Raw genomic sequence first — 12987 nt, 5'->3', positions numbered from 1 at the left:
GACCAACAACTTAACCTACTCAACGGATTTCCAAATTCTTTGAATGTCGGTTTTTAAAGGACAATGTCGAAGCAATATGGTGTGTCCGCTGTGCATTAAGGGCCCATTTCTTCATGTGCATTGTAAATGGTGAATTGTAATTATCGTGTATTAAAGGTATTTTCTGCGGTCTTTCCCCTTTCACAACATGAATTTGAATACAAGAAAAATTATGATTCAAAACCTCAATAGAGATGGTCACGCAATATCGTTACCTTTCAACAGACCCTACCGATCCACCCGCGAGGTTCAACAAGACAACAAGATAACTGACAGCGAGAAGCGCGCAGGGTCAGCACCCCAGTGCCCAGACAACAGATGCCACAAAGCGATCCCGGCTGCCAAAATTAATATTCACCGGCAACGTCGGCACGTCACACGTCCACGTGTACTGTCTGCCGCATGTCACCGCGCATTACTTCAAGGTCCACGCGCGTATCCCGCTGTGCTCGTCACACTGTAGGACAGCAGAGGTGACACGGCGCAACACCGGATCATTGTGTACAATTCAGCTTCTACAAAGCACTTTCTGTTCCGTGTGTTTGTTTTCAGACGTGTGGGATTTAGCCATCCTGTATCATCACCTTTATGTGCACTGAATAGTTAGAGTGCACAACAAACAAGGACATGCTGTAAGCGTCCCTCGAGAATTGAGGTAGTTTTCATTTATGGAGTTACTGGGGATGAGCCAGAAGAACACAGGTCTGCACAAAGCACTTGAAAATGTAAGCTACGATATTCAAGAATGCATGGTTAAACATCATTCATGTTGGATTACACTTACACCGACTGAATACAGGTTACCAATAGACTATGAATATTCCATGCCGAAACAGCTCTAGATTTAATATAATGAAAAAGCCCTGAAAGAAATAGGCCTTTATCACAGGTGCAGAAGTGGTATAAAAAGCGTACCTCATTACGTTTTTACACATGCCCATTGAACATGAACCCCTGATAAATGTGTTTTCTTAGAAAAAAATATTTTATTACAACTTTAATTATACAGATGGTGAAACTTTATGCATGAAAAGTATACTGGGTTGTAGGCACAATTTAAAATGCCTGGATATAACTACTTAAGATCGGAAATGACAGCCATGGGATGTCTCATTGGGCGATGCCCAACATTAAATACCTGTCCACATCTGTATTGGGTTATTGGGCCTACAGAAGTAGATTAAAGCATTCACATACAATGTTTGCATCTGTTACATGGAACATTCGACTCACACACACACACACCTTAACCTCGGTATTAATTTACATGCTTAAGAGAATAAAATTGTGTCACGATTGACAATGAACCAGCTGGCCATGGTTTGCGCACGTAATAATGAGCATACTGAAACATTGAGGTACTGTTAAATTGTTTAAGTTCTTACGTTATATTGTGCCTCTTTCCATTTGGTTATCAGTAATTTAAGTTATTCCAAAATGACAAGAATTAAGTTACAGAAGGTAAACTTTTATCCAACGTGTCTTTACAGTGAATTAATGTACAGGTCATCAAGGAGCAGGGGATTACCTTTTGGCAGGGTGTGGAACTCCATCGCAACTACGACATTGAAGTCGGATCATCATGAGCCATGAAATAACATGCATTTTTACTTTAACAAATTAAATGCTTTTATTAATTTATGTCAAAAAGGCCATAACAAGTGTCTTGCTATCTATAAAGACTACAAAAAATTGGCATGTGTAAAATGTTTCTCTGGCGGCGGGGAGGAAATCACAGCTGGCTTTTATGTTCATGATAAATATTGTCAAATGCCATCAAGTGTCATTTCAACTCAGCAGCATCATCATGTCACGATAAAAATAAAAAAGGTTTTGGAAAAACATTTATGCAAATGCACTTTGACATGGACCACACCAACTCAAAACCATTCTTTAGAGCACATTATACAAAAGGCATATTGTTTAACAGGGCTTTTCCTACTAGTTTTGTTTACCCAGTTGGTGAATTTGATCACGGTTCTTTAAACACATATAGTGGAATGTACTGACAGAATAGGAAGAGAAACAGACATGAGTGACAGTGACAAATAATATAGTCGCAGATCGAGCCTCAACGTTGGCTCAAGTCTACAGGTTTTCACTCCAGGAGAAGAGATCCTGTCAAGAATCTTTTTCAAACAGCTCTCCTCAATGCTGGCTAGTCTTTCTCTCCTCTCCAGGTCCAAGATGATCAGCCCCACTATGGAGCTCTCAAAAAAGTTCAACAAATGGTTGCCACCTCATGCAGAGCATGTTTGTTTCTCCTTCGATCTCGGCAACGAGAGCTGTCCAATGCTGAGATAGCATGGGGCTGGTTATCTAATGGACTGACCTCCTTGGGAACCTGGAGACTCCTCACTTGGTTTTGGACAGGGCACGGCGAAACAGCAGGATGTGGGGTTCTGTTGGGGAAAGGAGCATGCAATTTAAAAAAATAAAAAGGTAAGAAAGTGTGAAGGTCCAGATGGAGATCTGCATGTTTGTCACAAGGGATGCCAAGAACATATTTGGCAGAGCAAGACCGTTGTAAGTATCCACCAAAGGCTGTACCACACGATTACTCCAGTAGTTCTGAAGTTGATGATTAAAGTGTGGCATATTCATCAGCATAAAATATTATCTACAAGACAAATCTGCTAGAAGGCAGGGATCTGTATCTTGGCTACTCCTAAATAATTAACAGCAATGATGAAATGGCTCAAGTGAATCAGTTTGCCTCAAAAAGCAAAGCTTCCGGTGCTTAGGGCCAGCGCACTCCTGAACATATTGAAGCATGGGGCACCTTGTCAGAGCACATATGGCCTCCGTTAGAAAGCAGATAGAGTTTACCGTCGGTAACAGTTAAAAAAAAAAAATGAGCCATGTGCATGGTAGAAAACGCTGGCATAGTAAAAACAGGATTACAAAAATGAAAACAAAAAGCTAACATGGCGATAAAGCAATCTGCTTTTGATACAATTACATGATTAAGGCCCATTTCCTTAAAGACATCCAAATATGGACAGTACCCATCCGAAGTGTTTCAGTGCTGCAGCCACATAGAAAGGGAGAATAATGAAAAATCAATCTGGGAAGCAAAACCCTTATAAAAAAAAAAATCTACACTTCCATGGCATACATTTTTGAGAACGTTGTCCACACACAACCCTACGGCCTGGCAAGTTTGGTGTTGTGCCAATGATTAACTACCTGGCTGGTGTATCATGTAATGCACCCATCCTTGGCTCTGCTGGACTCCTAAATTTCTCCACTCGGTCTCAGACATTAAATGAGTTTTCGGCACGCGCTTGGCAATATCCTTCGGCAACATCACGTGTCTAAAATCCCAAGGAAATAACCAAACAGAATGTCAGTCAATAAGCAGGTCAACATTGCATAATGAGGAATGAGGCTAGCAATGCCATGTTGACTGATGACACGGCTTGACATTTACCAACTTAGATTTAGAAAACGCGTAAACTGCTCACCTGTATTCATACTTCTCGTCATTATATCTATCCGAGTAGTATATCTGTTTTTGGGACATGGTGATAACCTATACAGAAGGATATAATGTAAATTTAAAAAAATAAATCAGCTAAACAGCGTCGACAGCAGAAGCGAAGAGTATCCACGTTATCAGCGGATGGTCGTTGTATTAATTATCCAGTGCGTCACATCGAAGTTTGGAAACATTGGCAGTGTTAACATGCTCTAATAAAGCTTCTATACTTACAGTATACCGTTGAAACAAACAAGGAATCAACGATTTTATCCTTTATCAGCCAAGCTGAAAGAGCACTTACTTGATTACTTTGGCTTTGTTTCCCTCTCGAAAAAGACGGGAACCGCCTTCGTCTTTCAAAAGACTGTCGCTGCCTGCTATTGGGCGTTTGGCATACGGCTTGTTGCCATTGGTTAATCCTAGTTCTCGCCGGAACTCGTCACTAGATTTCGAAACGGAAACAGTGAGATAGGCACTATTGATGCACAATATAAACATTGCAAAGACTAATTTTAAATTAATGTATATTACCTAATTAGTTAACTAATGGCTCACTTGATGGTTATTATATTGTGTGAGGGAATCAGAAAGTAGAGTATAGGGAGGTTTCTCCGTTTTCTGAAGTTATATTCATGTCTGTCCCTTGTAAATTTCCAAAAGTTCTGAAAGTAATGATCTTTTTTTAAAAGGTCGCATTCAAACCAGATTCAACCTACACCGGCATGTTGAAACAACTGGTAGTATCAACCAACATGAGTGGGGGGTTTCTCCACAGTGGTAATCCCCTGACAAATATAGCACTGCAGACGTGTCATTGTGCTGATGGTCGCTTCGCGCTTCTCCTCTCAGTATATATGTGGATGCATGTGTGTGAAAAGCGGAGCACTCTGAACTATATTCATCACCTGCCACTTTCACCTGCGACCGTCAATCAAGATAAATATTCGTCGACTTCCTTCCTGACACGACTTTGCCATCGGATTGGTCCTCACTTGGTGAGGGGCGTCACCCAACGGGACTATGTTGAAATCCTATTGGCAGACTTCTCCTCTGCTCTGACGCAGCAAGGAATTCCCAAAGTTAACAAGTTCACGAGAAGAACATATAGTCCGTAGAAACCGAGACTGGACAAAATACGGGACATTTGGTTAAGAACAAGTGAGTTGTAAAATCGAGTTTCTTAATAATTTATTAAAAATGAAGTGACAGCCCACCACCAGTGTGCAAAGTGCTCGAGAACGCGGAAGAGAAGGAGTGTATATATCCAGATGTCATCCTTTGTTTACCATCACCATTGGACCTGCGATTAAGATGATATCTTAATCATTTGGTTCGGGTCGACATATATCGATTTAGCCTGATTGTAGAGATTATACTGTGGGTAAGACATGTCGGAACCATGGTATTTGGGCTCGGACGAAGGTTAAATGACGCCGATGTCGGTATTTTGCCATTTTTGGTCATCTATCACCAAGAGAGAGAATGAATGAGTGCCTGTAAATCACGCACTAAAATGTTTTAAGAAGTGTTGTTCATCAATTGTTGGCTTCAGGAAAGTGCCGTGTAATTGCTTCAACCAGACATTTAAAGCCTAACTTACTACATGTCTCCTTCCTCTGCATGTTCAGCTGGTTGATTCTAACTGCATGGTTCTTGATCATTAACATGTTTCCATTCCACGTTCGCCGTCTAATAAGCATAAAAATACAAATTATCTGGATGTTATAGATTGTTTGCCTTGGTCTTCAACATACCATAGCGGTGTCAATGGATCATATGTCATAGACTTTTATTAGTTGTTTAGTGGTTGATATATAAGTCTTACAACTCTTTTTAGGCATGAACCCTCGTTGTTTTGTTTTTATTGACGTATGCAGAATCAGTCTTGATCTGTCGCCTGCTGTGGGTTTCCGAGCCTGAAGAGGGCGATGTCGGACAACAGCAACAGCACAGGCAGCAGCGGCTCCTCAACGAACAGTTGGACTCTCCTCTCCCCTGAGGTATAAAAAAAAACAAAGAAACGTCTACCATATCCCCATTGGTTGGGAATAAAATTCTCCAGCCTTATCCTTTAATCCCTTTATAGTATGAGAATTGTGAATGTTGAATTAGCAATGCAACATTTTCTCCACATGTAATCGTATAAGCTTAGATCTCTAAGTAATTCTATCCCCCAACATTGCAAGTGTCAAAGTAACTCACCTTTTCCACACTGTAAATGTCAGTGGTAATACATCTTTGCTGTATTAATGTTACCAGATTTGAATGAGAGGGGTCTTTGTGGAGTGTCATGCACTTTCTGTATGTTCTTGTACTCCCCAGGAAGGTGAAATGGAGAATATTGGCCCAGTAGATGATGGTACAGAAAGCTTGGGAGATGTCCCTAGTCTGTCTGAGGAAGTGGCAGGTAACCTACTTGTATTAATTTGATGTAGCTCTCTTTGTGGCATGTTTAACATTATTAACTTTTAAGTTAATAAGTTACTATTGAATGCAGTAATGGAAGGGATTGTAATAATGTTTTCAGGGGCCACTGGTGGGATCAAGCCTGATGAGATTGAGGTTGAAACTGTCTTATCAGAGGAAGGCCAGCAGGTCAGTTTACAATGAACTGTTTTGCCTGGTCAGTGCAAAAAAAATTGAACTACACTCAATGTTGTTCATGCACATGTTTAAAATAGACCATTTTATAAAAGGCCCTCTAGTTTTAATGGCCTCCCTTTCCAGGTGTGTCAGGAGACGTCACCGGAGGACTACGAGGGTCTGATCGCTGCGGGCTCGGCTGGCTCTAGCCCGATCCCACCCCACTTCACGCCACTCCCGGCCCTGGACCCGGACAGCCAGCCTCCCGTCATCCATGACATTATGACCAGCTCCCCTAGCGACCACATTGAGCACCTGGGCTCCCCCTTCGTCACCAACATCGCTTCTGGGGGGCCTCTCGCCATTCACGTCACAGAGCCGCCGCTGGGTGAGCTGGAGTACGAATCCGAGGCAGAGGCAGAGGCCGAGCCGGAGTCGGACCCGTCTCCCCCTATCCCGGCACTGGACAAAGCCCCCGACCCAGAGCCAGTTCCCAGGAGCTCTGTCACGGAGGCTCCCGTCATCATGGGGGATCTTGTTGTCAAGGAGGCTCCAGTCGCTATGGAGGCTTCGGTGGTCATGGCGACTCCGTTTGCCACGGAGGATCCAATGCCCGTGGATGATCCAACACCTGTTGCGGTGCCCCAGGATATCATCTCCCCCGAGACCCTGACACCAAGCAACCTCCTCTCCAAGGCTGCCGACGAGGACGGGCCCTCTGCAGGACGTCCCATGGATGCTCCAGCAGAGAGCCCCGTCCCAGAGACAGTAGGCCCCGCAGATGCAGCTGTAGCAGCACCAAGCGTGGAGGAGGAGGGGCTCGACGAAGGGACAGAGTTGCTTCCCGAAGACAAATTACTGGATGAGGCAGGAGAAGGTTTGGGCCTTTTTATTTAGAGTTCAAGCGTAGTACGGCTGCCTGGAGCCCTGTCGGTTCTGCTTAAACTGAGGGGTTTGAGAAGGGAGCCAGAAAGCAAGTGTTGTCTTCTGGGAAAACTCTGTTGCAATGTTTATGTTTGCATTCATACATAATTTATATGTATAAAAAATCCCGAAATTATTTGTTAGAAGATGAGTTTTTGGACATCAATGAGTTTCATTAATTGTTCTCATTGTTTCCAGTCTGTTTCCAAAAGGTTCCTCATTGATTTGTTCAATATGTCCCCTTCTGGTATTTCTGTAGCTTGGGCCAGATGGAATACCGCACATGTGGTTTAAGTTGGCCCCTGGAATCCCGCTACGTGCTACAATAACTATGGGAAGAATGTTACCATTAAGTCTATAGATTTGTGTTCTTGCAAATGACTAACCAGTGGACCATCTCCTCTGGGGTTTTCCACAGCTGTAGGGTCCGAGGGGCCGTCCAGTGGCTTCGACAACGCCAGAGGGGACACCAGCAGCGAGGACGAGGGCGGCCTGAGGAGGAGGCACGTCCCCTCCTTCGAGACACACAGACGGCGGACATCGGACGAGGATGAGGAAGACGAGGAGGTGGAGTTCAGAATGCCAGATAAGACGGAGGAAAAGCGTGGCTTCTCCATGAACAAGTGCATTGTGGGAGCTCTGGTCCTGCTCTGCCTAGGGTCTCTGTTTCTCTCGGGTGAGTCCTGCCAGCTGCTGAAGGCTACTCTCACAAACACTGTGATTGTCCTGCCCAGAGCCAAACTGCTCTTGCTCTTTGCTTTTTTTTGCCGTTCTGGTGCAGTTACTGCAGCTACTTACGCTATTAAAATAGGTCTGAACTAGAAAGTTTCTCATGAATAAAAATTCCCCATCCACGAGTCAATCCACTAAGGGAATTTATCTTGTATGTGGAAATTACTAATTTCATGCCCTCAGATCCAGTTGATTGAGTTCTACTATATCAACAGGTGTCTTCATTGACAGCCTCTCAACTACCTGGCCCACTTTCTGGTTTTCTAAATCCTAATCCGGTTTCACTGCTGACTACTTATGTCACTGCTTTTACAATGTGGCAGTTTGTCTAAACAAGCACACAAAGAAACACAATTTGTTGAACGAGAGGCCTACTGAATAGTTTGTTGAGTCTTGCTTGATGGTTTGTGATGGACCTTTGTGGATGCACATGTGGAGGAAAAAAACTATATCACATTGCAATTGTTTTATTATTTTCCCTTATTTTTCTCGAATGAACCAACCTTGTCCAAAAAAAACAATGATATCCGCCAGTGGGCCTCAAACATCTTGTTTATCACCAAGGTTTGGGTCCTAACGTTTTGATGTATGGGGCCACAGCCTGCTTGCCATTTAGAGAGCAGCCTTGGCAGCATCACTGAGGTAATAAAAACATCTAAGTTACCACATGTAAGACATGCCGTTGTTTCCTCCTTCTGACAGATGACTCTGACTCTGCCGAGATGAACGTGGGTGAACAAACAGAGGTGTGTTCGTCTTATCAGCATACATCTCTTGCATTTCTCCTGCGTGATGCCAGAGACTGTGTCGACCATGTGTCACCAGGGAATTCCCACAATGCCATAAAATACCTTCATATGTTTGGTATGTTGACTGTGTTTCATGTTGTTTTGGCCTTCTTTTTGTTTATATAACAGATCTTGCCCAGTGATGATTCACAGGGTGTGAAAGAGATGTTGGATAAATTAGCACAAGAAGACCAAAAGATCTCACAGCTAGAAGCAACGCTACAGGTACAGTTAAAAACGACAAAACCACTTTACGCTCAAAAATATTGCAATATTTCCATTGTTTTAGATGAAGAGGCAGCACACCCTTGCCATCTGTGAATCTCCAAAAGATTTAAGAATGACATTTTCTGTATATTTATTCCAGGCCCAGAAAGAAGAATTAAATTCGGCATTGGCGGCAGCAGCAGGGAAAGCTGATGAGAAGGGCACAGACGATTTGGAAATGGACAACGCACGCATGAAGGATGAGTTGTCATCACTTCCTGTACTGAAGGAAGAGCTGAATATGCTGAGGGCTAGAGTAGCCGAGCTCAGTCAACTCACAGGTGAGGTCACTGCTCTATGACCGGCTGAGGTGCAGGAGCAAGCCAACATGTCCAATCTACCCCCTGGGCATTTTTGAGCAAGACTTCTCCTAACCCCTATTGCTCCATAAAGGGGTAATCTTGAAGATAACCGTTTTGTTCCCTTCTGTGTACTGTATGCCGCTGCGCACACAACTGAGAGTGAAGCAGTGAGTCTGCTGGGGTAGCTTCGCCAAGCCCACTTTGGTGGAACCCCCACTGCTGAGTCACTTGTTATTTGAATGCATGGCAGGAATGCACCCCGAGGCTCAGTTTGTGACATTCATAATACTGCAAGTGCAAGGGCTTACATCAGTGGGCCATAGGATCAATCACCATTGTGTGACCTCATGTGGCGCTTAAGACCGCAGAGAGGAGATCATCGAGATTGCAACTTTAAGGAACTGTTTTGGTTATTACTGTACCATGAGTGTGATGAGAAGCTGCCTCTATGCAGCTACAAGGGTGTCGCCTGCGGCACGACAGCCCCAGGTGCACATCACACTCATCAAAACAAGAACATGTTTGTTTAGAAGACGTTAGCTTGTGCAAATGCTAAACAACTGAACATAAACTGTCACCAAAGAAAGCCAATAACCCCGCCAATGTATGTTTTACCCACACAGCGATTCAGGAAACAGCAACAACAACCGATACTCCCCCCGGCGGCAGACCCGATAAGAGCCACCCCGATGCAGCGGAGGCCCAACAGGGGTCCGATCCCAAGCAGGGAGCTGGGCTCAAGGACCAGCTCCAACGGCAGAGAGTTCTCCTGGAGGAGAGCAAGAAAAGACTATCGGGGATGAAGACGGAGGGAGAGAACCGGAAGGGCGTCCGGGACGACGTGGAGAAGATCCAGAAGAGGCTGTCGGAGCACGTGGAGAGGCTGGCGGAGAAGAAGCCCTGGGAGAACCGCGGCAAGGGAGACCGCCACGACCACGGGAAGAAAGAGGACCAGAGGGAGCGCCGGGACGGAAAGAAGGACCACAAGCACGGCCGTGACGGCGACGTCCGCGACAAGGACGAAGGGGAGAAGGAGGCGAGGAAGGAAGGAAGGGAGCGGAAGCAGCACAAGCACAACTCCCACAAAGAGGCCTGGAGGAAACACCAGGGCGAGTGGGACAGGAAGAAGGCGGAGCGCAGGATGGACCGGGAGGAGAGGAGGAAGCAGGAGCCGGGGCCGGGCCGGGCGGCCGAGGGTAGCGACCAGAGCACCAGCCACAGCTGCAGCCAGGGCGACAAGCACCACCACCACCACCACCACCATCATCCGCCCAGCCCCGCACGTCAGCGGCGGCAGTACGACCACGAGAGCTTCTGGCGGCACCAGGGCGAGAAGCTCCGCAGGAAGGCCCGCCCGCTGTCGGCCTGCGGCGGCGCGGAGAGCTGCGCCGCCGGGGAAGCCCTCTACCCTGTGGAGCTGCCCGAGTTCGAGGAGCTCCTGGAGGGCTACCTGAGCAAGCTGGAGGGCTGCCCGGCCGAGAGCCGCGAGGCGCTGCGGAGGCTGACCGCCGAGTTCTTCCAGGGGGGCGTGTTCGTCCACGACCGGGTCCCCTTCGGGGAGTTCGCCGAGGAGGTGGCCGACATTCTGGAGGACATGGCGGACCTGTTGGAGGGCGGCGATGACGACAACGACGCCCTGGAAGAGGAGATGGAGGAGTTTGAGCGCGAGGCGCTGTGGAAGTTCTCCGCCACCGCCTAGTGCGCGACGGAGGGAGATTTAAAAAGTTGTCGCACACTACCAGACACTACCAGGGGTCACGATACAGGGGATCGTTTCCCAGAGCAAGGAAGTGGGTTTGTTAGTATGGAATGGCTTCTTGGTCAAAAGATGGTGTTCCTCTTGTAAACATGCCCTTCCAAATCTTTTCCCTAATAAGCTAGAACCGTAGTAATATCTCGGGTGTAGATGTTGTAACCTACCTCTGTTAGCTCCTTTGCTCCGATCGCAATCCTACCGTTACAATTTTGGTGTGTGGATTTGCGTGTCCTCTTTATTTCAAAACATACTGCATGTTGGAGTTCAAATAAAACTCAATGTTGAGCTTTCAAAGAGAATTAACTGGCAGATTATGTTTGCTTAAAAAAGGCAGTACAAATGGATTATTTGCCAAAATAATTTGTTTATTCCCTTTGGAATAATAATTGCTAGTTTACATTCAGACATCAATTGCTGTCTTGGGTAAGACGTAGATGAAATTTACACATTTACTTATTGTTCTTGTTTTCTTGTGTTGGATTGAAACAACCTGGGTTCGAGTTATGTAGAATAAGTGTCAATGTCAGAGGGGTTAATTTATGCAACCTCTCCTAGCCCTCCACTCTCACTCCGTTAGCCCAAACTGGTTAAACACAAATGCTAAAGAGTGTATGCAAGGTTTTTTTTGTAAGGAAGGCGTAACTGCCAAAGAGATCTGATCCCAGATCCATGCGGGGAGATTATACCCAGAACTGGTTCAACCAGTTGCGTCAGCAGTTTGTTTTAGAAGGCAAACACAGAGTTTGTTGAAAAGCCCTTGGCAATTGCTCTTGTTTCACTCCCAAGACCAGAAAGAGTCGGTTGGGAGCAACTTGGAAGTGTCCAGACAGATCTCTCCTTTAGGTGTTCGTTACATGTTAGTGCTGCTAAGTTATGAGGAAAGCAATAGATGAAACAAATAGCCAAAGTTGAAATGTTCACAGCTAAAACACTGAGGCACTTTCAACACCCTTTACTTGATAAGAAAACAAACATTTCGAGAACACGTTCTGGCGAGTATTTTCTAGATGGAGCCATGAAACTATGCTCACAGGGGATAAGTCAGTTGAATCTTGAAAGGTGTAGGCTTCGTTTCTCCCTTGGCAGCCATGCCATTTTTTTTATTTGGCCTTTTTGGTAGATGTAAAACTTTAATACAGAAAGCACAATATCCCTTGATGAATGCTGTATCCCCGCTTAAAGCGTTCACTCTTGGCACAATAAAACCCAAGCGTTTCCCCCCTTTAGGTGGATGTGAAGTTTGAAGCGACAAGGTACTGATTGTGGGTTCATAGGTTTCGGTTAGAGAATGGTCAGATATTGTAATGCTACATTTCTTTGGGCACTGCACTTCAACCTTTGTTTTAGGGTCTTATTAAAAGTGTTAACATTTCAATGTCGATTTAGTATTTGCTTTAAAATAGTGTAAGTGGCTGACTGTGCCTTTATTAGCATAGTAAATGTTTAGATTGACAACATGATATGATTTACATAGGATATTGACTTGCTTCAGAAGGTGTTTAGTGCAATTTTAATTGTAATTTTTTTCCTAAGGGCACGAGTTGAATGTAAAGAACGTTCCCAAGTGTTTGCTTGTTTTGGTTTACGTTTGGCTTCTCTGTGAATGTACCAAGAAAAAGTTAAGCTCTAAATAATGGCCCCCTGCAATTTCATAAAAAAGTTTTTGATATATATTGTGATGGCATAACACGAGTGCTCTGACTACATTTGTAGTTGTTTATGATTTTTCACCGATGGGCTCAAGATACTCAATAGATGTATCAATTCATACATGTTCCTGATTTTCCCTGTGTTACTCACAGTGCCCTATCGTATCTGCCCAGTGTTGAGTTAATAAAGGTTTTCACCATTAAGGTTGTCAACATTTCATTGGATTTGTTTTATACCCACACAACTCAGAGGCTGGGCATCATGAAGCAATTTATTGGTTCCTCATTTCCTAATTACTATTTCTTAGAATCCTAGATTAATGCATCTCCCAATAAGGCACAGGAACCTTTTATGAGAGAAGCAGATGGTGCATTATTAGGACAAATAAAGAGCCAGATTTAAAGTAATTGAAAATGGTCCCTTATAACCAACCCTACCTATTGTGAATGACTCCACATTATA

At 44.7% G+C, this 12987-nt stretch overlaps 2 protein-coding genes across 3 annotated transcripts; one reads left to right on the top strand and one right to left on the bottom strand.

Moving 5' to 3' along the window:
* Nucleotides 1-1057: 1057 nt before the first annotated feature.
* On the bottom strand, nt 1058-3847 carry cks1b (CDC28 protein kinase regulatory subunit 1B). 2 transcript variants are annotated; one of them, XM_079750113.1, is made up of 4 exons: nt 3755-3847; nt 3507-3574; nt 3229-3356; nt 1058-2441 (listed from the first exon to the last, which is right to left on the bottom strand). In XM_079750113.1, exons 2-4 carry the CDS (start codon nt 3563-3565, stop codon nt 2395-2397), a joined length of 234 nt encoding a protein of 77 aa, XP_079606239.1. In that variant the 5' UTR covers nt 3566-3574; nt 3755-3847; the 3' UTR covers nt 1058-2394. The 2 variants fall into 2 exon arrangements, with proteins under 2 accessions (XP_079606239.1, XP_079606240.1); XM_079750114.1 differs by having other exon boundaries at nt 3825-3842.
* Nucleotides 3848-4546: 699 nt separating this feature from the next.
* On the top strand, nt 4547-12721 carry pbxip1a (pre-B-cell leukemia homeobox interacting protein 1a). The gene is made up of 10 exons (XM_079749430.1): nt 4547-4681; nt 5401-5523; nt 5846-5930; nt 6051-6118; nt 6251-6983; nt 7449-7706; nt 8465-8508; nt 8680-8775; nt 8918-9098; nt 9743-12721. The coding sequence occupies exons 2-10, from the start codon at nt 5452-5454 to the stop codon at nt 10816-10818; spliced, it is 2613 nt and encodes an 870-aa protein (XP_079605556.1). The 5' UTR covers nt 4547-4681; nt 5401-5451; the 3' UTR covers nt 10819-12721.
* The last annotated feature ends 266 nt before the right edge of the window (nt 12722-12987 follow it).

Source organism: Pollachius pollachius, assembly GCF_949987615.1.
Source record: "Pollachius pollachius genome assembly, chromosome: 13".
NCBI lineage: Eukaryota > Metazoa > Chordata > Actinopteri > Gadiformes > Gadidae > Pollachius > Pollachius pollachius.
This window is presented reverse-complemented; position numbering and strand designations above follow the sequence as displayed.

What these genes read in the sequence shown, in the direction of transcription:
- cks1b (XM_079750113.1), bottom strand. Translation starts at nt 3,565, where the DNA reads ATGTCCCAAAAACAGATATACTACTCGGATAGATATAATGACGAGAAG. An exon ending in GACGAGAAGTATGAATACAG is followed by an intron (nt 3,357 to 3,506) that starts GTGAGCAGTTTA and finishes TTGGGATTTTAG; the next exon opens with ACACGTGATGTTGCCGAAGG. An exon ending in TTACATGATACACCAGCCAG is followed by an intron (nt 2,442 to 3,228) that starts GTAGTTAATCAT and finishes TTTCCCCAACAG; the next exon opens with AACCCCACATCCTGCTGTTT.
- pbxip1a (XM_079749430.1), top strand. Translation starts at nt 5,452, where the DNA reads ATGTCGGACAACAGCAACAGCACAGGCAGCAGCGGCTCCTCAACGAAC. An exon ending in GGACTCTCCTCTCCCCTGAG is followed by an intron (nt 5,524 to 5,845) that starts GTATAAAAAAAA and finishes TGTACTCCCCAG; the next exon opens with GAAGGTGAAATGGAGAATAT. An exon ending in AGCTAGAAGCAACGCTACAG is followed by an intron (nt 8,776 to 8,917) that starts GTACAGTTAAAA and finishes TATTTATTCCAG; the next exon opens with GCCCAGAAAGAAGAATTAAA.